Source organism: Macaca thibetana, chromosome 10, assembly GCF_024542745.1.
Source record: "Macaca thibetana thibetana isolate TM-01 chromosome 10, ASM2454274v1, whole genome shotgun sequence".
NCBI classification, from domain to species: Eukaryota; Metazoa; Chordata; class Mammalia; order Primates; family Cercopithecidae; genus Macaca; species Macaca thibetana.
The window spans coordinates 553,607-580,869 of NC_065587.1; the positions used below are offsets into that span (position 1 = coordinate 553,607).

The 27,263-nt window shown below is 56.2% G+C and overlaps 1 protein-coding gene across 3 annotated transcripts; it reads left to right on the plus strand.

Annotated features, from left to right (window-relative positions):
- The first annotated feature begins 110 nt into the window (after window positions 1–110).
- TUBGCP6 (tubulin gamma complex associated protein 6) lies at window positions 111–27,228 on the plus strand. Of its 3 annotated transcripts, none has more exons than XM_050745791.1 (25): window positions 111–1,409; window positions 5,878–6,041; window positions 11,295–11,505; window positions 15,794–15,967; window positions 17,272–17,393; window positions 18,208–18,286; window positions 18,446–18,555; window positions 18,997–19,088; window positions 19,186–19,325; window positions 19,432–19,581; window positions 20,747–20,828; window positions 20,919–21,007; window positions 21,079–21,194; window positions 22,686–22,824; window positions 23,154–23,228; window positions 23,410–24,790; window positions 25,029–25,072; window positions 25,238–25,382; window positions 25,489–25,678; window positions 25,751–25,892; window positions 26,042–26,236; window positions 26,313–26,445; window positions 26,524–26,737; window positions 26,809–27,008; window positions 27,098–27,228. In XM_050745791.1, the coding sequence occupies exons 1-25, from the start codon at window positions 669–671 to the stop codon at window positions 27,187–27,189; spliced, it is 5,220 nt and encodes a 1,739-aa protein (XP_050601748.1). In that variant the 5' UTR covers window positions 111–668; the 3' UTR covers window positions 27,190–27,228. The 3 variants fall into 3 exon arrangements, with proteins under 3 accessions (XP_050601748.1, XP_050601749.1, XP_050601750.1); XM_050745792.1 differs by having other exon boundaries at window positions 25,510–25,678; XM_050745793.1 differs by lacking the exons at window positions 26,524–26,737; window positions 26,809–27,008; window positions 27,098–27,228 and having other exon boundaries at window positions 26,042–26,229; window positions 26,313–26,439.
- The last annotated feature ends 35 nt before the right edge of the window (window positions 27,229–27,263 follow it).

Consider the following 27,263-nt stretch of genomic DNA (forward strand, 5'->3'; position numbering starts at 1 on the left):
CTCTCAACCGCGGTGCGGGACTCAGGCCGGAAGTGCGCCGCGGCCCGGGTCTCACTTTCACGCGCAGCCGGCGTTCCCGTGACGTATTTCCGGCGCGCCCGCCCTAGCGCTCTTCACGTTCGCGCTGCTGTGACGTGACGGAGGCGGCGGGAGCGGGAGCGGTGGGCTTTTTCACAGGTGACGCCTGGAGAACGGGTGGACGTGCAGGCCGGGAACCACCCGGCTGCGCCCCCAGACTCTCCGCTGCCCACGAGTCTCGGAGTGGCACCCTCTCCTGGTCGTCTCCTCTCGTGGGGCCCGAAGAACGGGGCAAAGCCGAGTTCGTGCGCTGTACTGCGCGGGCGCGCGTTTCGTTCTTCGGGTTTGCCATGGTTCTGTGACTCCCTAAAGGTTGAGGGCTACTGAATTGGAAGAAACGCCAAGCTGGCTTCTGGGGGGCTGCCGGGCGCCGGGCAGCGTGCTTGGGCTGGGGAGGGCAGGGCGTGTTTACTCTGAGTAGAGCAACCGCAAAACCTCCTTTAAAAAATACCCGTTCTGAGCTGCGGCGTTGGAGAGGCCGCCTGTCGTTCAGCCCCTTCAGACCCTCTCTCACTCCGTCTTCCGGAGCGTGAGTGAAGCCCGGGTGAGGTGTTTTCCCACACGCCGGGGGCCCGGAGCTGAGAAGGGGCATGGCCAGCATCACGCAGCTGTTCGACGACCTGTGTGAGGCCCTCCTGCCGGCTGCCAAGACTCACCTGGGCCAGCGCAGTGTGAACCGGAAGAGGGCAAAGCGGAGCCTCAAGAAGGTGGCCTACAATGCGCTTTTCACAAATCTTTTTCAAGATGAGACTCCACAGCTGCAGCCTGACATGTCAAAACTACCAGCGAGAAACAAGATCCTCATGTTGTCCTTTGACTTGAGAGTGGGTGGCCTGGGCCCCGAGGCCGACCGTCTGGAGGAGCTTGTGGAGGAGCTTGAAGCAGCCCCTTGCTGTCCGCTTTTGGAGGTGGGGTCTGTTTTGGACCTCCTGGTTCAGCTGGCAGGGAGTGGTCCCCCTCAACTTCTGCCGAGAAATCGAGACTACTTCCTTAACAACAAGCACGTGGGGAGAAACGTTCCGTATAGCGGCTATGATTGCGACCACCTGAGTGTGTTTGAGACGGAAGTTCAGTCTCTGATCTCCAGAGAAGAGTGTTTGTGTCACAGCATGATCCAGGAAACACTTCAGGTTATGGAGGCTGCTCCAGGCACCGGCCTGCCCACCGTCGGGCTCTTCTCATTTGGTGACTCTTGTGGTGACAGGTTTGAGAGAGACACCCGGGTCTCGCTCTTCGGGGCCCTTGTGCACAGCCGCACTGACGACATGGACGTCCGACTGGGCCTGCCCCCCGTGCCAGACAATGCAGACCTCTCTGGGCTGGCCATTAAGGTAGAATGTTTGGTTTTTCCTCTTTCACCTTTCTTGGGGTTTGGAAAATGCTTTCTGTGACTTTCTTTTTTTTTTTTTTGAGACAGGGTCTCACTCTGTCACTCAGGCTGGAGTGCAGTGGCGTGATCTTGGCTCACTGCAACCTCCACCTCCTGGGCTCAAGCAATTCTCGTACCTCAGCCTCCCGAGTAGCTGGAATTACAGTCACCTGCCTCCACGCCCGGCTAATTTTTTTTTTTTGGAGATGGAGTCTCGCTCTGTTGCCCAGGCTGGAGTGCAGTGGTGCGATCTCGGCTCACTGTAACCTCCACCTCCCGGGGTCAAGTAGTTCTCCTCCCTCAGCCTCTTGCATAGCTGGGATTACAGGCATGAGCCACCATGCCCAACTAATTTTTGTATTTTTAGTAGAGACGGGGTTTCACCATGTTGGCCAGGCTGGTCTCCAACTCCTGACCTCAGTTGATCCACCCACCTCGGCCTCCCAAAGTGCTGGAATTAAGGTCACTGCGCCTGGCCCAGTGACCTTCCTTTTATCCTGGTAAAAGGGGGGATAGTCTGGTGGCTGCATTGTGGGGTGGGGCTACTGGAGTGGACTTACTGGCGGCCACCCTGCTCTGCAAGGACAGTGCTGCCCACCTACCGGTCAAAGCAACGTGCTGCTTTTCATTTTTACCTAACGGGGCATGTCATTAAGCCTCCTCTGCCTTCTAGAGCTGCCATTTAAATTTAAGTTAATTAAAACAAAATAAAAAATTCAGTTCCTCAGCCCCACAAGCCACATTTCAAGTGCTCAGTAGCCACATGTGGCAAAAGTGTTCACGTTTTGTGATACGTGCAATTGGATATGCTTTTGCTGTCTGTTGCCTGAGGCTTTCCCATGGTCCCGTGTAGCTCCTCATTTGAGTTTCGTATTTTCTTGCTTTATCAGTGTTGCCCAAAGGATACATTGTTACTAGTCATTCTATTCCTGTGAGATAGCTAGACAATTTATAAACATATCTAATGCTACAGCAAATGTCTTGGTGTACAGCAGTTTGTGTTTTGTTTTTGAGACAAGTCTCGCTCTATTGCCCAGGCTGGAGTGCGATGGTGTGGTCTCGGCTCACTGCAACCTCCATCTCCTGGGTTCAAGTGATTCTCCTGCCTCAGCCTCCTGAGTATCTGGGACTCCAGGCGTGTGTCACCATACCCAGCTAATTTTTATATTTTTTTGTATTTGTATTTTTTTTAATTTGATTTGATTTTTTTTTTTTTTTTGAGACAGAGCCTTGCTCTGTTGCCCAGGCTGGAGTGCGGTGGCACGATCTTGGCTCACTGCAAGCTCCGCCTCCCAAGTTCACGCCATTCTCCCACCTCAGCCTCCCGAGTAGCTGGGACTACAGGCGCCCGCCACCACGCCTGGCTAATTTTTTGTGTTTTTAGTAGAGACAGGGTTTCACCGTGTTAGCCAGGATGGTCTCGATCTCCTGAGCTCGTGATCCACCCGCCTCGGCCTCCCAAAGTGCTGGGATTACAGGCGTGAGCCTGGCCTGATTTTTTTTTTTTTTTTTTTTTTGAGATGGAGTCTCACTCTGTCGCCCAGGCTGGAGTGCAGTGGCCGGATCTCAGCTCACTGCAATCTCCGCCTTTCAGGTTCACGCCATTCTCCTGCCTCAGCGTCCTGAGTAGCTGGGACTATAGGCGCCCGCCACCACGCCCAGCTAGTTTTTTGTATTTTTTTGTAGAGACAGGGTTTCACCGGGTTAGCCAGGATGGTCTCGATCTCCTGACCTCGTGATCCGCCCGCCTCCGCCTCCCAAAGTGCTGGGATTACAGGCGTGAGCCTGGCCTGATTTTTTTTTTTTTTTTTTTTTTGAGATGGAGTCTTGTGTAGGGACCAGTCCTACAGGGTCTGTGGGTTTTTCTCCCCATGTGTGGAGATGAGAGATTGTAGAAATAAAGGCAAAAGACAAAGAGATAAAAGAAAAAACAGGTGGGCCCGGGGGACCACTACCACCAAGACACAGAGACCGGTGGTGGCCCCGAATGCCAGGCCGTGCTGTTATTTATTGGATATAAGACAAGGGGGCAGAGTAAGGAGCATGAGCCATCTCCAGTGATAGGTAATGTCATGTGGGTCATGTGTCCGTCCACTGGACAGGGGACCCTTCCCTGTTTGGCAGCCGAGGCGGAAAGAGAGAGAGAGGAGACAACTTACACCATTATTTCTGCATTTCAGAGACTTTTCACTAAATCTGCTACTGCTATCTAGAAGGCAGAGCCAGGCATACAGGATGGAACATGAAAGCGGACCAGGAGCGTGACCACTGAAGCACAGCATCGCAGGGAGACATTTAGGCCTCTGGATAACTGCGGGCGGGCCTGACTGATATCTGGCCCCCCACAAGAGGTGGTGGAGCAGAGTCTTGTCTAACTCCCCCACCGGGGAAAGGGAGACCCCCCACCCCGCCGCCCCTGTCTGCTAAGTAGCGGGTGCTTTTCCTTGACATTGACGCTACGGCTAGGTAACCGGCGTCTTCCCAGGCGCTGGCGTTACCACTAGACCATGGAGCCCTCTAGTGGCCCTGCCCGGGCATAACAGAAGGCTCTTAGTCGTCTGGTCACTTCTCACCCTGTCCCTTCAGCTTCTGTCTCTGTATGGCCTGGTTTCTCCTAAGTTATAATTGTAGAGTGAAGATTATTATGATGTTGGGATAAAGAGTAATTGCTACAAACTAATGATTAATGGTCACATATAATCATATCTATGATTTATATCTAGTATAACTGTTCTTCTTTTGCTTTTTAATTTAATTTAATTTTATTTATTTATTTATTTATTTATTTATTTATTTATTTATTTTTTTTTTTTTTTTTGAGACGGAGTCTCGCTCTGTCACCCAGGCTGGAGTGCAGTGGCCGGATCTCAGCTCACTGCAAGCTCTGCCTCCCGGGTTCACGCCATTCTCCTGCCTCAGCCTCCCGAGTAGCTGGGACTACAGGCGCCCGCCACCTTGCCCGGCTAGCTTTTTGTATTTTTTAGTAGAGACGGGGTTTCACCGTGTTAGCCAGGATGGTCTCGATCTCCTGACCTTGTGATCCGCCCGTCTCAGCCTCCCAAAGTGCTGGGATTACAGGCTTGAGCCACCGCGCCCGGCTTAATTTTATTTATTTATTTATTTTTGAGAGTGAGTCTCGCTGTGTCGCCCAGTGCCCAGGCTGGAGTGCAGTGGCCGGATCTCAGCTCACTGCAAGCTCCGCCTCCCAGGTTTACGCCATTCTCCTGCCTCAGCCTCCGGAGTAGCTGGGACTACAGGCGCCTGCCACCTTGCCCGGCTAGTTTTTTGTATTTTTTAGTAGAGACGGGGTTTCACCGGGTTAGCCAGGATGGTCTCAATCTCCTGACCTAGTGATCCGCCCGTCTTGGCCTCCCAAAGTGCTGGGATTACAGGCTTGAGCCACCGTGCCCGGCGCTTTTTTATTTTTTTTGAGACGGAGTCTCGTTCTCGCCCAGGCTGGAGTGCAGTGGCGCGATATCGGCTCACTGCAAGCTGCACCTCCTGGGTTCACACCATTCTCCTGCTTCAGCCTCCTCAGCAGCTGGGACTACAGGCGCGCACCACCACACTCGGCTAATGTTTTGTATTTTTAGTAGAGACGGGGTTTCACCATGGTGTTGATCTCCTGACCTCGTGATCCGCCTGCCTTGGACTCCCAAAGTGCTGGGATTACAGGTGTGAGCCACCACGCCCAGCCTACAATTCTGATTTTATATATTTTCTTTATTATACCGGAATGGCTTGTGCCCTCGGTCTCTCGCCTTGGCACCTGGGTGGCTTGCTGCCCACAGTCTTGCTCTGTTGCCCAGACTGGAGTGCAGGGGTGCAGTCTTGGCTCACTGCAACCTCTGCTTCCCGGGTTCAAGCAATTCTCCTGCCTCAGCCTCCTGAGTAGCTGGGACTACAGGTGCCCGCCACCATGCCCAGCCAATTTTTGTATTTTTGGTAGAGATGGGGTTTCACCATGCTGGCCAGGCTGGTCTCAAACTCCTGACCTCAGCTGATCCACCCGCCTCAGCCTCCCATAGTGCTGGAGTTACAGGTGTGAGCCACCGTGCTTGGCCCCGGTGTACAGTAATTTTTTAATGTTTAGTGTGATTTTTTTATTCGGGGTTCCCCACAATGGAATTTCCAGGTCAGAGGCATCTCAGAAAGTTTCACTGTAAGTTCCACTGAGGCTTATGTGTTATATGGAATTGGAAATTGGCAGCCTTGACAAATTATTTTGTTTAATTCCTTAAATGGCTCATTGGGGGAAAACATTATATGGTACACATGTGCTTGAGAAAAACAGAAGAAACATTTTGATAGGTCTTTGCCTCTAACAAGTCAATGGAACTAGGTGGATGAAGTTCCTGGAATTCTCATTGCCCTTGGATGAAATGTGGACACAGGAATGAGTGGCGGTTTGCCCTTCCCTGTGTCTCCAGGTCCCACCGAGTGTGGATCAGTGGGAAGACGAAGGATTCCAGTCAGCATCCAACCTGACTCCTGATTCTCAGTCTGAGCCCAGCGTGACCCCAGACGTGGACCTGTGGGAAGCCGCACTCACCTATGAGGCCAGCAAGCGGAGGTGCTGGGAGCGAGTCGGCTGGTGTGTGCCCTTCTTTGCCTTGGCATGCAGTGCCCTTACCCCTGCATGAGCGTGGCCTTGGGTGGGGTGTGTGGGGGGCGTTGTGTACTCAGGGTCCCAGGCAGTTGTGATGAGTTAGGAACCTAAGCTAGTGTCCCACATTGACTGAGTCCTGGGAGTTAAGAGAGATGCAGAGGGGAAAACACTAACAGCCTTTTTTTTTTTTTTGAGACGGAGTCTCGCTCTGTTGCCCAGGCTGGAGTGCAGTGGCTGGATCTCAGCTCACTGCAAGCTCCGCCTCCCGGGTTCACGCCATTCTCCTGCCTCAGCCGCCTGAGTAGCTGGGACTACAGGCGCCCACCACCACGCCTGGCTAGTTTTTTGTATTTTTTTAGTAGAGATGGGGTTTCACTGTGTTAGCCAGGATGGCCTCGATCTCCTGACTGCGATCCGCCCGTCTCGGCCTCCCAAAGTGCTGGGATTACAGGCTTGAGCCACCGCACCCGGCCACTAACAGCCTTTAAGGAGGCCTCACCTCCCCACCCAGTAACCAGATCACACCTGCCGGGCAGAGCAGTCGGAGCAGCTAAGTTATGTCCTTACGACCAGTCAGAGGTGCCTGAGAGCTGCCTGGCAGGCTGTGTAGTTAGTGCCAGGAAGAAATGCTCACTGGGCACAGGGTGCTGATGAAGGAGCCTTTTCTATCCGTGTCTGGAGGAGTTGGGAGTGGCAGTCTGGGCGATGAGAAGCTCCAGCTGCAGCAGCTTTTCCCTGACTGGTGCCAGCAGCTTGCTCTCCGGATGCAGTAGCCACTCACTCCCTGGCTCATCTGGGTCCAGAGGCCTCTGCACTCAGGGCCTCTCAGAGTCTTTAATGTGGTGGCATCTTTTGATAACCCCCAGAACCCAGATAGAGAATATGCATTTTGGCCAGGCACGGTGGCTCACAGCTGTGATCCCAGCACTTTGGGAGACTGAGGTGGGCAGATCACTTGAAGTCAGGATTTTGAGACCGGCCTGGCCAACATGGTGAAACCCCGTCTCTACTAAAAATACAAAAAATTAGCTGGGCATGGTGGTGGGCACCTGTAGTCCCAGCTACTCGGGCGGCTGAGGCAGGAGAATGGCGTGAACCTGGGAGGCGGAGCTTGCAGTGAGCCGAGATCGCGCCACTGCACTCCAGCCTGGGCGACTGAGTGAGACTCCGTCTCAAAAAAACAAACAAACATATATATATATAAATTAGCTGGGCATGGTGGCATATGTAATCCCAGCTACTCAGGAGATTAAGGCACGAGAATTGTTTGAACCTGGGAGGCAGAGTTTGCAGTGAGCCGAGATTGCACCACTGCACTCTAACCTGGGCGACAGAGTGAGACTATCTCAAAAAAAAAAAAAAAAAAGAATAATACATATTTCCCCAAATGTTTGGCCATGGAATGCCCCGTTCACATCCAGTCCACTGGTGATCCTGTGGGTACCGGTTTGGGGAGTGTTGGGTGAAAGAGTCAGGGCTGGCCGGGAGCCGAGTGCTCTGGGACGCAGTGCCTGGGCTGTTGCAGCCTGGACAGGAGCATGTGCCCGCGGGCAGGCATGCTTTCCTGACATGAAGATTCCTGCAGGGATGACTGTCTGCCTGCCTCCCAGCACAGTGGTGGTGGCCTTATCCTGACTGCCAGGACCTTCCTGCCGTGTCACTTCCTGCTGTTGCGCCTTCCTGCCGTGTCACTTCCTGCTGTTGCATCAGTCAAAGCAAATCTCATGGTCCTGCTCTCTGCCAATCCCTCACATGTTTAAAAACTGGCCCTACAAGTTATTGCTGTATTCTGTACATGTCTGCTAATAGTATTTATTTTCTCTTTTTTTGGTATTTATTTATTTATTTGAGGTGGAGTCTCACTCTGTTGCCCAGGCTAGAGTGCGGTGGCACCATCTTCAGCTCACTGCAAGCTCTGCCTCCCGGGTTCAAGTAATTCTCCCTCTCTCGGCCTCCTGAGTGGCTGGGATTACAGTCACCCACCACCATGCTTGGCTAATGTTTGTAAAAACTCAGAACCTTCCAACACCGGGTTCCCTTCACCTGGAACATTCTTCAGCTCACCATAATTAGGCAACTCCTTTCATCCTAAACAAACTAGGTCCCCCAAACGCTCCCTCATAAATCAATCAATCTTTCTTTCTTTCTTTCTTTCTTTCTTTCTTTCTTTCTTTCTTTTTTTTTTTTTTTTTTTCTTTTTTGAGACAGAGTCTCGCTCTGTCGCCCGGGCTGGAGTGCAGTGGCCGGATCTCAGCTCACTGCAAGCTCCGCCTCCCGGGTTCACGCCATTCTCCTGCCTCAGCCTCCCGAGTAGCTGGGACTACAGGCGCCCACCACCGCGCCCGGCTAATTTTTTGTATTTTTTTTTTAGTAGAGACAGGGTTTCACCGTGTTAACCAGGATGGTCTCGATCTCCTGACCTCGTGATCCGCCCGTCTCGGCCTCCCAAAGTGCTGGGATTATAGGCTTGAGCCATCTTTCTTTCTTTCTTTCTTTCTTTCTTTCTTTCTTTCTTTCTTTCTTTCTTTCTTTCTTTCTTTCTTTCTTTCTTTCTTTCTCTCTCTCTTCTCTCTCTCTCTCTCTCTCTCTCTCTCTCTCTCTCTCTCTCTCTCTCTTCTTTCTCTCTCTCTCTCTCTCTCTCTCCCCCTCTCTCCTTCCTTTCTCCCTCTCCCCTTCCTTTCTCCCTCTCCCTCTTTCTTTTTTTTTTTTTTTTTGAGATGGAGTCTCGCTGTGTTTCCCAGGCTGGAGTGCAGTGGTGTGATCTTGGCTCACTAATTTTTTTGTATTTTTAGTAGAGATGGGGTTTCACCATGTTAGCTAGGATGGTCTCAATCTCCTGACCTCGTGATCTGCCCGCCTTGGCCTCCCAAAGTGCTGGAATTGCAGGCATGCGCCACAACGCCTGGCTAATTTTGTATTTTTAGTAGAGATGGGGTTTCTCCATGTTGGTCACGCTGGTCTCAAACTCCATCTCAAAAAAAAAAAAAGAAAATTTGTGAGTTTTTTTTCTGTATCCATCTCTTACAGTTTTTTTGAGGTGGGGTAGTAAAATTTATATAATGTTTTTACCGTCTTAACCAGTTGTACCGCTTTGTAATGCTGTGTGTATTTTCACTGCTGCACAGCAAATCTGCAGGAAACTCTGAATCCATTAAACAGCTTCCCATTCACTCCACTTTTTTTTTTTTTTTTTTCCCGAGACGGAGTCTTGCTCTGTTGCCCAGGCTGGAGTGCAGTGGCACGATCTTGGCTCACTGCAACCTCCACCTCCTGGGTTCAAGCCATTCTCCTGCCTCAGCCTCCCGAGTAGCTGGGATTACAGGCGCCTGCCACCATGCCTGGCTAGTATTTGTGTTTTTAATAGAGTCAGGGTTTCACCATTTGGGCCAGGCTGGTCTTGAACTTCTGACTTCATGATCTGCCTTTCTTGGCCTCCCAAAGTGTTGAGATTACAGGTGTGAGCCACCGCGCCCGGCCTCCACTTTCTGTCTCTAGGATTTTGTTCACTGTAGGGACCTCATGTAAGTGGAGTCACACAGTGTTTTGTGATGGCTCATTTCACTCCACGCGGCATCCTCGAGCGCTGTCCCTGTGGAGACAGTGTTTTGTGATGGCTCACTGCACTCCATGTGGCGTCCTTGAGTGCCGTCCTTTCTGGAGCATGTGTCTGAGCTGCCTTCCTTTATAAGGCTGAATGATGGGCGGGGGTCTGCATGGGCCACCTGTATTTATCCTCTTCTGCTGGGTGCTCAGGCTCCTCTACCCCTGGCTATTGTGGATGATGTTGCTGTGGATGGGGGTGTGGGTGCTGCTGTAGACAGGCATGTGGATGCTTCCATGGACCTGGGCGTGGATGCTGCTGTCGTGAATGGGTGTGGATGCTGCCGTGGACAGGAGTGTGGATGATGCTGCCGTGGACCGGGGTGTATGTGATGCTGCTGTGAACAGGTGTGTGGATGCTGCCATGGACTGTGGTGTGGATACTGCCATAGATGGGGGTGTTAATGATGCCATGGACAGGGGTGTGGATGATGCCGTGGATGGGGGTGTGGATGATGTTGCAATGGATAAGGGTGTGGAGATGTTCCCATGCACAGGGGTGTGGATACTGCCGTGGACAGGGATATGGATGCTGCTGTCATGAACAGGGGTGTGGATGCTGCCGTGAACAGGAGTGTGGATGATGCTGTGGACCTGGGTGTGGATCCTGCTGTGGACAGGGGTGTATATGATGCTGCTGTGCACCGTGGTGTGGATGCTGCCGTGGACTGGGGTGTCGATGCTGCCGTGGGTGGGGTTGTGGATGATGCTGCAGTGGATAAGGGTGTGGATGATGTTCCCATGGACAGGGGTGTGGATACTGCCATGGACAGGGATGTGGGTGCTGCTGCCGTGGACAGAGGTGTGGATGATGCTGCCATGGACGGGACTGTGGATGATGCCGTGGATGGGGGTGTGGATGATGCTGCAGTGGATGGGGGTGTGGATGATGTTGCCGTGGACGGGTGTGGCTGCAGTGGATAAGGGTGTGGATACTGCCCTGGACAGGTGTGACTGATGCTGCTGTGGACAGGGGTGTGGATGATGCCATGGACATGGGTATGGATGATGCCACAGACCTGAGTGTGGATAATGCTGTCGTGAACAGGTGTGGATGGTGCTGTGGACGGGGTTGTGGATAATGCTGCTGTGAATGGGTGTGGATGCTGCCGTGGACCTGGGTGTGGATGATGCTGCTGTGGATAGGGGCGTGGATGCTGCTGCTGTGGACCTGGGTGTGGATGATGCTGCCGTGGACTTGGGTGTGGATGATGCTGCCGTGAACAGGGTTGTGGATGCTGCTGTGTACATGGGTGTACAAACCTTGTTTTGTTTCTAACAGAAGAATACTTTATGAGTAAGTCACCACCCCAAGGGCCACTGGCGTGGCCTGGGGTGCTCTTCCAGGGCTGGGCCCGTCGGATACCCCCAGCCATGCCCAGGACCCCAGGCAGGTGCCCTGGACACATTTCCACATGAGTTGTCCTGATAGAATTGATTGTGCTGGTGTTCACAGCAGTATCATCCACAAAAGGCTGGGTGGTGAGTTGGCATTTGTACATGGCTGCGTTTCTTAGAGTTTATTGTTTTGAATCACTTCCGTTCTTCTGTTCGTGCCCATTCCCGAGAGAAAGTATGCTGGTGCTGAGGTGCAGGTCATCACGTCTGCTCATGGCCTCTCTTCTGCCCCCCTCGCAGCCCCCCTGGCCACAGAGAGGAGCCTTACTTGACAGAGGCGGGAAGGGACGCTTTCGACAAGTTCTGCAGGCTCCGCCAAGGGGAGCTTCAACTGCTTGCTGGGGGCGTCCTACAGGCCCCACAGCCCGTGCTGGTGAAGGAGTGTGAGCTGGTGAAAGATGTGCTGAACGTCTTGATTGGGGTCGTGTCTGCCACGTTTTCCCTCTGCCAGGTGAGAGCTGCTCACTCCCGGCCACAGCGGCATGGGGCTGGCCCCCTCTCTACCAGGCACTGCCCAGCCCTTTACAGGGCAGAACAAGCCCCAGTGCAGGGAGTGGGGAGTGGCAGGGAAGGCCATCTTCGAGGGCCACCAGTGATGATAGCGTCATTCCATTTTGGTTCTAAAAAGTGTTAACGTTCTTTTAAAAAACTGCAGAGAAATAACATGTTTATTACTGTCGGCAAAGCGATAGGAAATGTCCCTTCCCCCATTTCCATTTCCATCTTGGAGAAGTGCCAGGCGCCTTCCGAGCCTTCCCATCGCTCGGGAGGAGCACCTGCCTGCCGAGAGCGTCCCAAGATTGGGGTCTGCGCTGCTCTTCTCACTGGACCATGGTGTCATCCGGGATGGGTCCGGGACTTGCTGGTTCTGGCACCAGCTGCAGTTTAGCCAGCCCTCTTGCTGGACACTGAAGCCGTAAATGGATTTATTCAGAAATAGGAAGTCTTGTTCTGCAGCTTTTTCCTTCTTTGGTCTTAAATGTTCTGGCCGGGCGCGGTGGCTCACGCCTGTAATCCCAGCACTTTGGGAGGCCGAGGTGGGCGGATCACGTGGTCAGGAGATCGAGACCATCCTGGCTAACACGGTGAAACCCTGTCTCTACTAAAAATACAAAAAATTAGCCGGGCGTGGTGGCAGGTGCCTGTGGTCCCAGCTACTCAGGAGGCTGAGGCAGGAGAATGGCATGAACCTGGGAGGCAGAGCTTGCAGTGAGCCGAGATCGCACCACTGCGCTCCAGCCTGGGCGACAGAGCGAGACTCCGTCTCAAAAAAAAAAAAAAAAATGTTCTTTTATGGTGGCCATTCTTAGACTTCAGAATGGACTAGAAGCACAGCCAGTGACTGCCCCAGAAAAGTGCTCACCAGCAAGCTCCAGCTGCTGTCGGCGCTGACGGCGCCTGTTCTCAACACCATTCTCGCGGCTCATCTTGTCTGTTGTGGGGATAGCCTTATTCTGTGGCACCAACCCTGACTCTTTCTCTTGTTTTTTGAGACAGGGTCTCACTCTTTCGCCCATGCTGGAGTGCAGTGGCACTGTCACAGCTCACAGTAGCCTCGACCTCTTAGGCTGCATCTCAATCCTCCCACCTTAGCCTCCTGTGTAGCTGGGACTACAGGCATGTGCCACCACACTCAGCTCATTTTTTCTTTTCTTTTTTTTTTTTGAGACAGAGTCTTGCTCTGCTGCCCAGTCTGGAGTGTAATGGCATGGTCTCCGCTCACTGCAAACTCCACCTCCCAGGTTCAAGCAATTCTCCTGCCTCAGCCTCCCGAGTAGCTGGAATTACAGGTGCACACCACCATGGCCGGCTAATTTTTGTATTTTTGGTAGAGACGGGGTTTCACCACGTTGCCCAGGCTGGTCTCGGACGCCTGACCTCAAGTGATCCGCCCACCTCAGCCTCCCAAAGTGCTAGGATTATAGGTGTGAACCACCACACCAGGCCCAGCCAGCTCATTTTTAAAATGTTTATAGAGATGGGGTCTTGCCGTGTTGCCCAGGCTGGTCTTGAACTCCTGGGCTCAAGTGATCTGCCTGCCTCAGCCTCCCAAAGTCCTGGGATTACAGGTGTGAGCCACCATGCCCGGCCCCTATTTTTCATTTCTGATTTTAGTAATTTGATTTTTTTCTCTTTCATAGTCATCTTTTCAAAAAAATTTTTTTTAATTTTTTAATTTTTTTTGAGACGGAGTCTTGCTCTGTCACCCAGGCTGGAGTGCAGTGGCGCTATCTCGGCTCACTGCAGGCTCCGCCTCCCGGGCCCGCCACCATGCCCGGCTAATTTTTTGTATTTTTGGTAGAGATGGGGTTTCATCGTGTTAGCCAGGATGGTCTTGATCTCCTGACCTCGTGATCCACCTGCCTTGGCCTCCCAAAGTGCTGGGATTACAGGCATGAGCCACCGCGCCCAGCCCATAGTCGTGTTTTTTCTTAATTATTCTAGCTAAGACTTGTCAATTTTGTTGATCTTTTCAAAGAGCCAACTTTTTGTTTGGTTCTCTCTATTGTTTTTCTATTTTGTATTTTTTTTTTCTTTCTGAGACACAGTCTCACTCTGTCTCCCAGGCTGGAGTACAGTGATGCGATCTCAGCTCACTGCAGCCTGCACCCCTTGGATTCAAGCAATTCTCCTGCCTCAGCCTTTCAAGTAGCTTAGACTACAGGTGTGGACTACCACGTCTGGCTAATTTTTGTATTTTTAGTAGAGATGGGGTTTCACGTGTTGATGACTAGGCTGATCTCAAACTCCTGACCTCAAACTCCTGACCTCAAGTGATTCACCCACCTCGGCCTTCCAAAGCGCTGGGATTACAGGCTTGAGCCACCGCGCTTGGCCTACTCTGTATTTATTTCTGCTCTAATTATCATTTGTTTTCTTCTGCTAGTTTTGGGTTTAACTGCTGTTTTTTTTTTTTTTTTGAGATGGAGTCTCGCTCTGTTGCCCTGGCTGGAGTGCAGTGGCACAATCTCGGCTCACTGCAAGCTCTTCCTCCTGGGTTTAAGCAGTTCTCCTGCCTCAGCCTCCTGAGTAGCTGGGATTATAGGTGTGCACTACCCCACCCGGCTAGTTTTTGTTTTCAGTAGAGATGGGGGTTTCACCATGTTGGTGAGGCTGGTCTCAAACTCCTGACCTCAAGTGATCCACTTGCTTCAGCCTCCCAAAGTGCTGGGATTACAGATGTGAGCCACTGCACCCAGCCTGTTTTGTTTTGTTTTTTGAGACAGGATCACCCAGGCTGGAGTGCAGTGGTTCAAACATGACTCACTGCAGCCTCAACCTCCTGTGCTCAAATTGATCCTCCTGCCGCAGCCTCCTGAGTAGCTGGGACCAGCAGGCCTGCACCACCACGCCCAGCTAATTTTAAATTTTTTTTGTTTTTTTTTGTTTTGAGATGGAGTCTTGCTCTGTTGCCCAGGCTGGAGTGCAGTGGCACCATCTCAGCTCGCTGCAACCTCCGCCTCCCACATTCAATGATTCTTCTGCCTCAGCCTCCTGAGTAGCTGGGACTACAGGTGTGCAGCACCACGCCCAGCTAACTTTTTGTATTTTTAGTAGAGACAGGGTTTCATCATGTTGGCCAGGATGGTCTTGATCTCCTGACCTCGTGATGCGCCGGCCTGGGCCTCCCAAAGTGCGGGAATTAGAGGCAAGAGCCACCACACCCAGCCTAGAGATGTCTGTGTGTTTTGTTTTTTTTTTTTGAGACGGAGTCTCACTCTGTCACCTAGGCTGGAGTGCAGTGGCACAATCTCAGCTCACTGCAACCTCTGCCTCCCACATTCAACGATTCTCTTGCCTCAGCCTCCTGAGTAGCTGGGACTACAGGTGCACACCACCATGCCCGGCTAATTTTTGTGTTTTTAGTAGAGACGGGGCTTTGCCATGTTGGCCAGGCTTATCACGAACTCCTGACCTGAAGTGATGCACCCGCCTCGGCCTCCTGAAGTGCTGGGATTACAGACGTAAGCCACCATGCCTGGCCTAACTTAAAATTTTTGTAGAGATGGGGGTCTCGCTATGTTGCCCAGGCTGGTCTCAGACTCCTGGGCTCAAGTGATCCTCCTGCCTCAGCCTCCCAAAGTGCTGGGATTATATGTGTGAGCCACTGTGCTTGGCCTAACAGCTCTTTTTAAAATATCTCTTTAGGATATACACAGTGCTGTTGTGATTTAGTATCTTGTTTCCTTGTAATGTGGGATATCCCTTTTCCTTTCTAACGTGCGTATTTGCAGCTGTAACCTCCCTCCTGGCTTCTGCTGCACCCCGTTCGTTTCGGTTGTCATGAGCCCTCTACTGGGGGTCTCCACTCTCTGGTTACAAACACATTGCGGGGAATGTGCTGTGGTGAGTCTTTGTGCATCTTCCATCGTTTCCGCTCTTTCATCCCGAAGAGTTGAATGAGCGGGTCTCACGGCAAACATGTTTTATAGCTTCTGCCCTAGGAGGCTGTCTGTGTACTTGTGTCCTGTGGAAGGTGTTCTGTTGTTTCCTACCCTTTTCTACACTTGGCATTTTAAACATGTATTTTTCAGTGTGGTGAGAATTTGTGCCTTGTTTTGGTTTGTACGTTTTTGTCCCTCAGTGTAGGAGTTCTGGGTGCGCCTTCTGGGCGTTTGCTTTTGGGTCCTGGGGGCACTCTAGGTGGTGTGGGGTTGGGTGCAAGGGTGGAAGGAGATGGCACCTTCCTGGGGGTCTGGGTGCCTGGCCTCTGAGCAGTGTCCTCTACCCCTGTGCAGCCGGCCCAGGCCTTTGTGGTGAAGCGGGGTGTCCACGTGTCGGGAGCGTCTCCCGAGAGCATCAGCAGCCTGCTCTCGGAGGTGGCCGAGTATGGGACCTGCTACACGCGCCTGAGTCACTTCTCTCTGCAGCCGGTCCTGGACTCTTCGTACAGCAAGGGCCTCGTGTTCCAGGTACGGCCTCTGCCTCGTGGCTGTCACACATCCTTGTGAGAACGGTGCACACGACCTGGAAAAGAGAATCTCAGAAGTCCTTCTGCAGGACCAGACAGTCTAAACCTTTTCTTTCCTTGCTAACATCTGAAACCCAATAGTGGCTTGTGAGGGATGGGTCAGTGAAGATGTTTTACCTCACTGGAAACCTGGGGCAGATGCGTGTGGGCCCTGGGGTGTGTGGGAGGCAGGTGCAGCCAGCATTCGGGGCATGCGAGGCAGGAAAGGCGTTAGTGGGGCCCTTGCCGCCTGCTCCCCAGTGGGCCCGGCACATTGCGGATGACTGACACTGCCCGGCCCTCGTGTTGGGTGAATTTACATTGCTGGGCGTTCTGAGCCAAGTCTGGCTCCGGAAGCCGCTCTTTGGTGAGTCTTGAAGCTGGCTCATATGCTGAGTAGAGACCCATGGGACAGAGGCTGCACCTTGATTGGGAGAGAATAGGCAGGCGGATGATGGGTAATTTGGGGGCTGTGAGGAGGGTGTTCGGAAGGTGGGCAGAGAGCACTGGAGGAGCCAGGCGGCGCAGCCTCCTTCAACTGTTGCTGCCACAGCGGGGGCTGTAGGTGGGGTGATGTGAGGTTTAGGTTTTAGACGGGCTGTGGAGGTGGCATGGTGGGATGTGGTGAGGTTTAGGCTTTAGACGGGCTGTGGAGGTGGCATGGTGGGAGCTGCATGGGACGGGGAGAGCTTCTAGGCAGAGGCTCAGCCCTGGGGGACTTGAGGGCTGCAGATGGTGGAGAAGGGGGCAGAGCAGGGACACTGAGAAGGGCTGGACTGTGGTTCCCACTCATCTGGCAGGCGTGGCCAGGCGGGTTCCGGGGTGGGTGGACTGAGATTGGTCCAGGGTGCGCCTGTCTTGGTGTGACCTGCAGGGCCTGCTGCTGTGGCATTGCCCAGGATGCTGGTGCCACTGAGACCACTGTGGTCCGAGCAGACGCAGCTCTCACAGCACTAGTGTCTGCACAGAGCGCAGCCGCCATTTCCCCCCTCACCCCTCAACCCCTATGCCACGCCCCTGGGGCAGCTGGTCTCAGATGAGAGGAAGGGTTGGGGGGGGGCCACAGCTTCTGGCTTCTTGTGGACGGGCCACATTTCCACCTGGTCCAGTGGTGGGACGTGGCTCACAGAGGCCCATTGCTTGGAAATGGAGCCCAGAGCTGAGGCAGGAAACAAAGCGCTGTGCCCAGTACTGGTGCCCCTCAGGCCCTGGTCACAGCTGCGTCCATGTGCTTGGCCGCCCTCCTCCCAGCCTCTTTGCCCACAGGCCTTCACCAGTGGCCTGAGGAGGTACCTCCAGTATTACCGGGCCTGTGTCCTTTCCACTTCGCCCACCCTGAGCCTCCTCACCATTGGTTTTCTCTTCAAGAAACTGGGCCGGCAGCTCAGGTGAGCCTCAGCAGGGGACTTTGCAGGAGTGGCATGGAGCTTGCTGGGTGATGGAGGGTTTGCTCTGCTTCCTGGCAAGGAGGGCCTGTGAGAACAGCCCTCAGCAGGTGACTGGATGGCCCTTGGCTGGCCGAGTTCACCAGGTGCCAGGCAGAGTGGGTGTGTCTCCCATGGGCCTACCACAGCTGGCCCCATCCAGGCCCTCCAGGCCTGGTGGCTCCTGCCTAATTGGCACACAGGGTCCCTAGGGATGTGGCTTCTGGTACACACAAGCTGGTTACTGAGCAACCAGGCTGGGGAGCTACTGGCAAGTGCTGTCAGACGAGGAAGAGTGAGGAGTTGGGCATTGGGAGCAGTGGGAGAGGCGACCTTCCAGGCAGAGGAGCAGAATGTGGCAGCCCTGAGGAGACCCAAGGGCTGAGACACCGTGGGGCAGGGGAGCCTGGGCTGTGAAGGCGCGAGTTGTGGCAGGTGCTTGGTGCCACTGTGTGGATGGGAGGGGCTCTCAGGTGCAGCCCCCGGAAGTGGGAGGATCAGGGTGATTAGTGTGTTGGCCAGAGCCTGGGAGGGAGGGGCCTGTTGGGTGTGGGTACTTCAGTGGGTCTGTGTGGACAGTGCAGAGGCCCAGGGCTGGGCACAAGTCCTCCAGGGAGCCCATTTCTGGGTCGTTGGGGTGCATGTGGTTTTTAAAGACTGCATCTGAAGTCAGTTGCTCCAGGGAGCATGAAGATACATGGAGATTTTGCTCATGATCTGATCCAGGCCTGGGGACCCTGAGCCTGGTCACCTGGTCTGATCCTGCCTCTGGGTCTAGGTACCTGGCCGAGCTCTGTGGCGTTGGTGCTGTGCTCCCAGGCACCTGCGGAGGAGGCCCCAGGGCTGCGTTTCCCACCGTGAGTTGTGCGTCCCTGCCGAGTGTGTCAGCCTGGCGGGTTCCAGGAAAGGGGGCGACTGAGCGTGTCCCTGGGGGGCTGCTGCCGGCAGGGCTGCATCTGACTCCCAGGGCTGGGTGCACTGAGCTGCCCCCCCCCCGCCCCCTTTGTGGTCTGCAGGGTGTGAAGCTGCTGTCCTACCTCTACCAGGAGGCGCTGCACAACTGCAGCAACGAGCACTACCCTGTGCTGCTGTCCCTGCTGAAGACCAGCTGCGAGCCCTACACCCGGTGGGCGGTGGGCGGTGGGCGGTGGGCTGGGCGGGCATGCACTCCCACCAGACAGACACTTGAGAGCAGTCCCTTGTCAGACACCTGCTGAATGTGGGGATCACACAGGAAGGAGAGGGCAGGATAGGTGGCCTGGGCAGGAGCCCCCAACCCCCAACCCCAACCCCACTCCACAGCCCCTACCCTGCCCCGACTCCATTCCACCCCTCATGGATGGCCACACCCCACCCCGCCCCTCACTGAAGGCCACGCCCCACCCCGCCCCTCACTGAAGGCCACGCCCCACCCCGCCCCTCACTGACGACCATGCCCCACCCCGCCCCTTACTGACGGCCACACCCCCATCCCGCCCCTTACAGCCTCGCCCCACCCTGCCCCTCACTGCCGGCCCCACCTACCTCTCTGCTGACCGTGCCTACCCCTGCTGCTCCCCGATTGCAGGTTCATCCACGACTGGGTGTACAGCGGTGTGTTCAGAGACGCTTATGGCGAGTTCATGATTCAGGTGAACCATGAGTACCTCAGCTTCCGAGGTAGGTGGCAGCTGGTTGCGGGGCAGGGGTCTGTGCCTGTGGGCCTGGGTTCAGGGCCACGGCCATGCCGGCCACCCTGGTGTTCGCCCCACCTTAGATAAGTCGTACTGGACACATGGCTACGTGCTCATCTCCAAAGAGGTGGAGGACTGTGTTCCCGTGTTTCTGAAGCACATTGCCCACGACGTGTACGTCTGCGGGAAGACCATTAACCTGCTGAAGCTCTGCTGCCCCCGGGTGAGGAGGGGCTCACGCATGGGGAGGGGAGGGGCCAGTCTTCCCCGGGGCTGAGTCTGAGGCTGGGGCTGAATGCTGGTGGCTGTGCCTACATCACCTTTGGCAGCATTACCTCTGTTGGTCCGACGTCCCCGTCCCCCGGATCTCAGTGATTTTCTCCCTCGAGGAGTTGAAGGAGATTGAGAAGGACTGTGCCGTCTACGTCGGGCGCATGGAGAGGGTGGCCCGCCACAGCTCTGTCAGCAAGGAGGAGAAGGTGCGTGGCACCACGGGTCTCGGGGGTTTTATTTGCCCCACCTCTGCTTCCTGGGGTCTCAGGTTGGTGGGGTGGACCGTGAGGGCTGTGCAAGATGGGGGCCTCCCTTCTGGCATTTTCTGTCCTGGCGGTGGCCGGGGTGGGTTCCAAGGGGGAGCTGAGACGAATATCCTGGAGCCAGATGCCAGGCAGGGGCTCTGTTCTCTCCTCCTGGGTTTGGGTGGCTCAGCCTGAAGCCCAGGTTTTGCTGGCGTGGGAAACTATGCTGGGGCTTCCCCTGGGCCCGCCGGCTGTGGACAGACAGTCCTGGCTGCACTCCAGGGCGGCAGGGCCTGTGGTCCTGTACTCAGATGGCCTTTGCAAGTCCCCCTTCTGCTGGGAAGGGACAGCGTGTCAGGGACGAGCCACGCCTCTCCTGTGTCCTCTGGGAGGGGCTCGGTAGTACAGTCAGTGCCATTCCGAGGAACACCGTTTCTGGCCCAGTGCCTGGTGGGCAGCAGGGATACCTGGGCAGGGGCAGGCCTATGAGGCTGAGTGGGGAAGCCCCCTCTCTCAGGCCCCTTGGTTTCCTTCCAGGGTAGGCACACACAGCCTGGGGTCCTCAGCCCCAGATGTCTCTGTGAGAGCCGGTCAGCTCCCGTCCATGGCCTGGAGCCTGCTTTGCCACTGCTGAGAGCCTGGGGGTGGGGGAGGGGTGGCGGGGGGGTTGTCCTGCCATCACCTGGTCCCTCCCCGAACCCTTGGACCATGTGTCTCCCCTGCCGGCCCTGAGTCCACAGGTGTCCTGGGCATCCTAGGTGAGGGGTCAGAGGATTAGGTTTTTTTTTCTTTGAGACAGGGTCTCACTGTGTGGGCCAGGAGGCTGGAGTGCAGTGGCTCGAACATGGCTCACTGCAGCCTCCACCTCCCAGGCTCAAGAGATCCTCCTGCCTCAGCTCCCCCCATCCCCCGCCCCCCAAATAGTTGATACTACAGGCGCCCGTCACCACACCTGGCTAATTTTTGTATTTTTAGTAGAGGTGGAGTTTTGCTATGTTGTCCAGACTGGTCTCAAACTCCTAAGCTCAGGTGATCTACCCACCTTGGCCTCCCAAAGTGCCAGGATTACAGGCGTGAGCCACTGCGCCTGGCCAGGATGCTTTGTTTAACCAGTTGTCTTTCTCAGGAATTACGTATGGAAATTGCAAAACAAGAATTAATTGCTCATGCCCGGGAAGCAGCATCCAGGGTCCTGAGTGCACTGAGTGGTGAGTGGCCCCAAGTCCTCCCTTCTGCAGTTTCGGGGGTCCTTGCTGGGGCCTCCTTGTGACATTGCACCCCTTACTGTCCCTATGTAGACCGGCAGATGTCAGAACGGATGGCCTTGGACGCCCGAAAGCGCGAGCAGTTTCAGAGGCTGAAAGAACAGTTTGTGAAGGACCAGGAGGTGGGTAGGACCTGTCCCTGCGGGGTCAGGCCCGTGAGTCCTGATTTCACAGGCCAGGCTGTGTTTTATAGCGACGCCAGGCGGCCAGGCAGGAGGAGCTGGATGATGACTTCAGCTACGCCCGTGAGCTCCGAGACAGGGAAAGGAGGCTGAAGTCCCTGGAGGAGGAGCTGGAGAGGAAGGCGAGGTAGGGCAGCCGGGGCTCCAGGCTTAGGGGTGCAGTGTGGCAGGGGCCCCGTAGCTCTGGCTTAATCTTACTGATGATTTTACTTTTTTTGAAAACCTTCAAGCAACATTAAGGTAGAAAGACCAATGTGCTGAACCCAGAGTGGCTGTAGCCATTCTGCCATATCCAGGTGTCCTTAGCCGTCCTGCGTGTGGTCTTGTGGGTAGTTTGTATGGATTAGGGTCCAGGCGAGGCCTGCATATTGTTTGGGGTCCTGTCTCTATTATCTTTCTAAACATCCCCCCTTATTTATTTTTAAGTCTGTTACTGGTCTGAGACAGGGCTTTTTTTTTTTGAAACGGAGTCTCGCTCTGTCACCCAGGCTGCAGTGCAGTGGCACAATCTCTGCTCACTGTAACCTCTGCCTCCCAGATTCAAGCAATTCTCTTGCCTCAGCCTCCCAAGTAGCTGGGATTACAGGTGCCTGCCACCACATCCAGCTAATTTTTTGTATTTTTAGTAGAGACGGGGTTTCACCATGTTGGCCAGGCTGGTCTCAAACTCCTGACCTCAGGTGATCCACCTGCCTCGGCCTCCCAAAGTGCTGGGATTACAGGCGTGAACCACTGCGCCCGGCCGAGACAGAGTGTTTGTCCCACTCGGCATCTGAGTCTGTCTCCCTGTGCTGTCATCAGCCTGTCCCTAGGCTGAGTAGTGCTGGAGCCTTCAAGGGGCTGTTCGGGGTTTTGGAGAGAGCCTCTTATGGGAGGGACTGGCCGCTTCCTGCTCAGTGCCACGCGATGCTCTTGTCCCAACCTTAGATCTGTTTATGGAGCCCCTGAGGGATATGTGTGGAGGGGTGCACGTGCCTGTGTGCAAGCACGTCTGTGTATGCATTTATGCATGCATACCTGTTCACGTATGTCCGTCAAGACTGTCCTGTTAACACATGGATAAAACCAGGCCTAGACACTATGTCTCTGGCCTGTGGCAGCCAAATTAGAGCTGGCCAGTCCAGGTTTGAGCCCAGTTGCCTGCTGGTGAGAAGCTCAAAATCATGGGGCACAGTGAGGCAGGCTTTGAGTTCAGCAAATAAAGCGTTTGTGTTGGTTTTGCCTCACGTGCTTTTTTGCATTAGTCTTCAGTTCTCAGCTTTGTACCTGTAGAAGGGGAAAAGGCCTTACGTCTTCGGGGCCTGGGGCCCTCGGCCTCCTGCTCACCCCTTGCTTCAGGCCACACAGGATCTCATTCCGCTATTCATCCAGCAGACGTTGCTGAGCCCTGGCTGGGCACCGACTCACCAGGGTCTCCCAGCCTGGCAGGTGGAAGGGCCTGCCTGGTGCTGCCCTGCAGGTGCTGTGAGGGTCCAGAGCTATCAGCCCCTGGTAGGGGGAGACTGGGGGGCAAGGGCCCACTGGGGCCTCTGTTACGGGGAACCATCCTGGCCTGAGAGGCACCAGGTGGATGGGGTGGGGTGACTTGTGGCCGTGTCCTCTCTGGGTGTGGCTTCAGGCAGGCGCTGGTCGACCACTACAGCAAGCTCTCTGCAGAGGCAGCTCGTCGGGAGCAGAAGGCGCTGTGGCGAATCCAGAGGCACCGACTGGAGAGTGCACGGCTTCGTTTTCTCTTAGAAGATGAGAAACACATTCAGGTATCTCTGTGGCTTTAGGTGGCACTCTTTCCCTGGGCTCTGGGGGTCTGGGCACCCCCGAGACTGCACACAGACCTGTGTGCTCTTCTAGGAGAGGGCTGGCGGCTCTCGTGTTGGCAGCAGAGCACTGTCTCTCTCCCTGCGTGCCACCAAATTGCACAGATACAGGCGCTGAGGAGCGCGTGGTTTTGAAGTACTTTCTGCAGGCCCAGGGTCCCAGTGGAGCCCAGCACAAGCCTTGTCTGGTTCAGTACACACAGCTGCCATGGGCAGTAGGGGCCGTGCTTGACTCCAGCTCTGCTGGTCACCCCTCTGGCTTGAATTTACAGGAGATGCTGAGAGCAATGTCTGAGGCTCACCAGCCCCAGGAGCCGCCAGATGTCCTCTTGAGCGTGCACCCCCAGGTGAGCGGTGGAGCGGAACCCAGGGTGCCCTAGCTCTGAGCCAGGGGTGCCGGGCCTGGTGGTTTCCCCATAGCCCTGGGCACCTCATGTCGGTCATGGCTGCACAGCTGAACTTGGGGGACAGTTCGAGGGCTGGGGGAGCCTGAGACCAGACTGGGTCTTGATGTCACTTGTGTTTCAGGTCGCATCTCCGGGCCCTGAGGACCCAGAGGGAGACCAAGGCTGTGATGCTGGGCCTGCGGAGCAACACTCAGCTGCCTGGGATGGCCGGAACAGGCCAGGCCTGCCGACCCCACAGTCCCTTAAGCCTCGAGCAATGGGGGCTGGTGGCACAGGGCTGCAGCAGGCGGAGGAGGCCGGACCCTTCTCTGACAGCCTCAGCATTGGAGACTTCCTACCTGTGGGCCCAGGGGCTGAGCAGTCCGTGCAGACTGGCATGGTCCCTCTCCTGGAGGCAGCGCTGGAGACCATCAACTTGGACCTGCCCCCCTCAGCTCCTGGGGAGGCACCCGCAGCAGCCAGCACTCAGCCTTCCAGGCCACAGGAGTACGACTTTAGTACTGTCCTGAGGCCAGCTGTGGCCGCTTCACCTGCACCAGGACCCCTGCAGGCTGCAGAGTGCAACTTGGGCAGCTCAGGGCCACAGCTGTGGGAGGACAGTTGTGGGAAGCTGGATGCCTGTGGCTCCACCTTGCAGGTGGCTCTGTCCCCCTCACACCCACCCAGGCGTGCCGCTCTGAAGGAGGGGAGCAGCCAGCCCACAGAGCAGCTCTTCGGGCATGAGTCAGGAGGTGGTCTTCCCACAGGGGGCTATGCTTCTGAAACAGCTCTTACCCGGCCACAGTGGAACATCCACGGGCACGTGTCTGACGCCAGCATCGGGGTCAGGGAGAACGTGTCAGAAGTGGCTCCCACCCGGCCACGGTGGAACATCCACGGGCACGTGTCCGATGCAAGCATCAGCTTGGGGGAGTCCGTGTCAGAAGTGGCTCCCACTCGGCCACGGTGGAACACCCATGGACACGTGTCCGACGCCAGCATCAGGGTCGGGGAGAACGTGTCGGACGTGGCTCCCACCCGGCCACGGTGGAACACCCATGGACATGTGTCTGACGCCAGCATCATCTTGGGGGAGCCTGTGTGGGACGTGGTTCCCACCCGGCCACGGTGGAACACCCACAGACACGTGTCTGACGCCAGCATCAGCTTGGGGGAGCCTGTGTCGGACGTGGTTTCCACCCGGCCACGGTGGAACACCCATGCACCCGTCCCTCCGCCCCACATGATGCTGGGGGCTGTCTCACCAGAAGCTGAGCCCAACACACCCAGGCCCCAACAGAGCCCCGCTGGCCACACGTCCCAGTCAGCGTTCAGCCTGGGAGCACAGAGCACTGTGCTGGACTGTGGGTCACGGCTGCCTGTAGAAGTGGGGCCATCTCTGTCCTCCCTCAGCTCAGGCTGCCGGGAGGAGAGCATCAGCATCGGGGAGAACGTGTCAGACGTGGCTCCCACCCAGCCATGGTCGCCCAACACCCCGGGAGACGGCGTCTCTGAAGAACTAGGTGAGAGTAGGGTGGCTGGTGGCCAGGATTGGGACTGTGGGACCCACACAGCCTGGGAGGTAGGCAGGCGGTGGGGTTGGTGGCATGTGAAGCTCCCCTCAGGCCTCCTTTGCCAGCCAGGACCTGGGCTGCTGTTTGGGGGACATGGGAGGGGCTGCTTGAGCCGGGAGCGGCTCTGCTCCATCCCCTTCACAGGCGCTCGGCCCTGACGCCCTCTTGTCCACTTGTGTCCACACAGGCCCTGGGAGGAGCGGGGACGCTGAGGAGCCACTGAACTCACAGGTTAGGTGGATGCAGCCTGGGGGGTCCCACAGCAGGCAGGGAGGCTCCGTCCCTCCAGGTTATCACGCGGGTGGGTCCCACATGCGGTTTTCCTTTTTTTGGCTCGAGCTGGGAGTTGCAGAAGCGTGTGGTGGGGAGGTGGTTCTGAGGCTGGTGTTTTGTTAGGAAAACGCAGCTGCCCAGAGCAGCCCAGGCCCTGGTGAGGAGGCGGCATTGGCGGCGGAGGCTCAGGGCGGTGAGCAGGCCTACCTGGCAGGCCTGGCAGGGCAGTACCACTTGGAGCGGTACCCGGACAGTTACGAGTCCATGTGTGAGTGCAGCAGCTACTGCTGGCAGGGAGCCCTGGGCTGGCCGGTTCCCAGCACTTGCTCCATCTCCTGTGGGCGGGGGTGGAGCCCTGGGCCGCTGGTTCCCAGTATGTGCTTCATCTCCTGCAGCTGAGCCACCCATCGCTCACCTTTTGCGCCCTGTGCTTCCCCGGGCCTTCGCCTTTCCCGTGGACCCCCAGGTCCAGTCTGCCGCGGATGAGACTGCCGTGCAGCTGAGCGAGTTGCTGACGCTGCCCGTGCTCATGAAGCACTCCATCACGGCACCATTGGCCGCCCAGTGAGTGCCCCCGCCCCAGCCCGCCCACCTAGCCCGTCCTGGCCCGCCCTGACTCCAGCTCCCTCCTGCCAGCATCTCCTTGGTGAACAAGGCTGCCGTCGACTATTTCTTTGTGGAGCTGCACCTGGAGGCGCACTACGAGGCGCTGCGGCACTTCCTGCTGATGGAGGACGGCGAGTTCGCCCAGTCCCTCAGCGACCTCCTCTTTGAGAAGGTGATCTCCGGACATGGAGTGGGGCCAGTGGTAGAGGGGAGGCCGTGGGAAAGGGGAGACTGGTTGCAGGCCCACAGCCCCATGGGGCGCCAGTGAGTGCCAGGCATGTGCTTGGGATTCCTGGGGACACTGGTCCCTTTTCTGCCCAGCTTGGGGCCGGGCAGACACCCGGGGAGCTGCTCAACCCGCTGGTGCTGAACTCTGTGCTGAGCAAGGCCCTGCAGTGCAGCCTGCATGGGGACGCCCCGCACGCCTCCAACCTCTCCCTCGCCCTCAAGTACCTGCCCGAGGTGTTTGCCCCCAACGCCCCAGATGTGCTCAGCTGCCTGGAGCTCAGGTACAAGGTCAGCAGCAGCCCCGGTCACGGGGATGGGACAGGGGCTGCCCGTGGGACACCTGCTGAGCCGTGTGTCCCTGTAGGTGGACTGGCCGCTCAATGTTGTCATCACTGAGGGCTGCCTGAGCAAGTACAGCGGCGTCTTCTCCTTCCTGCTGCAGCTGAAGCTCATGATGTGGGCGCTCAAGGATATCTGCTTCCACCTCAAGCGCACAGGTGAGGCCCCACCGGAGCTCGGCGCCCCACACCCCTGGCTTGAGGCTGCGCTCACCTCTGCCCTCTGCCCTCTGCCAGCCCTGCTGAGCCACATGGCCAGCTCCGTGCAGTTCCGCCAGCTGCAGCTGTTCAAGCATGAAATGCAGCACTTCGTGAAGGTCATCCAGGGCTACATCGCCAACCAGATCCTGCACGTCACCTGGTGCGAGTTCAGGGCCAGGCTGGCCACCGTGAGCGACCTGGAGGAGATCCAGCGTGCACACGCAGAGTACCTGCACAAGGCCGTCTTCAGGTGAGGCCCGGGCAGCGGCTGCATCCCTGTGGTCGCGGCTGAGCCCACCCAGCAGCACTGCCTCCCCGCAGGGGCCTGCTCACGGAGAAGGCGGCGCCTGTCATGAACGTCATCCACAGCATCTTCAGCCTCGTGCTCAAGTTCCGCAGCCAGCTCATCTCCCAAGCCTGGGGCCCCGCTGGGGGCCCGCGGGGTGCAGAGCACCCCAACTTTGCACTCATGCAGCAGTCCTACAACACCTTCAAGTACTACTCCCACTTTCTCTTCAAAGGTGAGGCCCACCCTGGCTGGGAGGGCTGTGGGGGGGCAGGGCGGGGCTCCCACCATGGGCAGAAGCCTGAGCGGCTCACGGGTCCCTAGTGGTGACCAAGCTGGTGAACCGCGGCTACCAGCCCCACCTGGAGGACTTTCTGCTGCGCATCAACTTCAACAACTACTACCAGGACACCTGAGGCTGCTCTGCGGGGGACATGCACAATAAAGGTGTTCTCAGACCCTGTCTGCATCTCTCTCTCCTGGGCGGGGC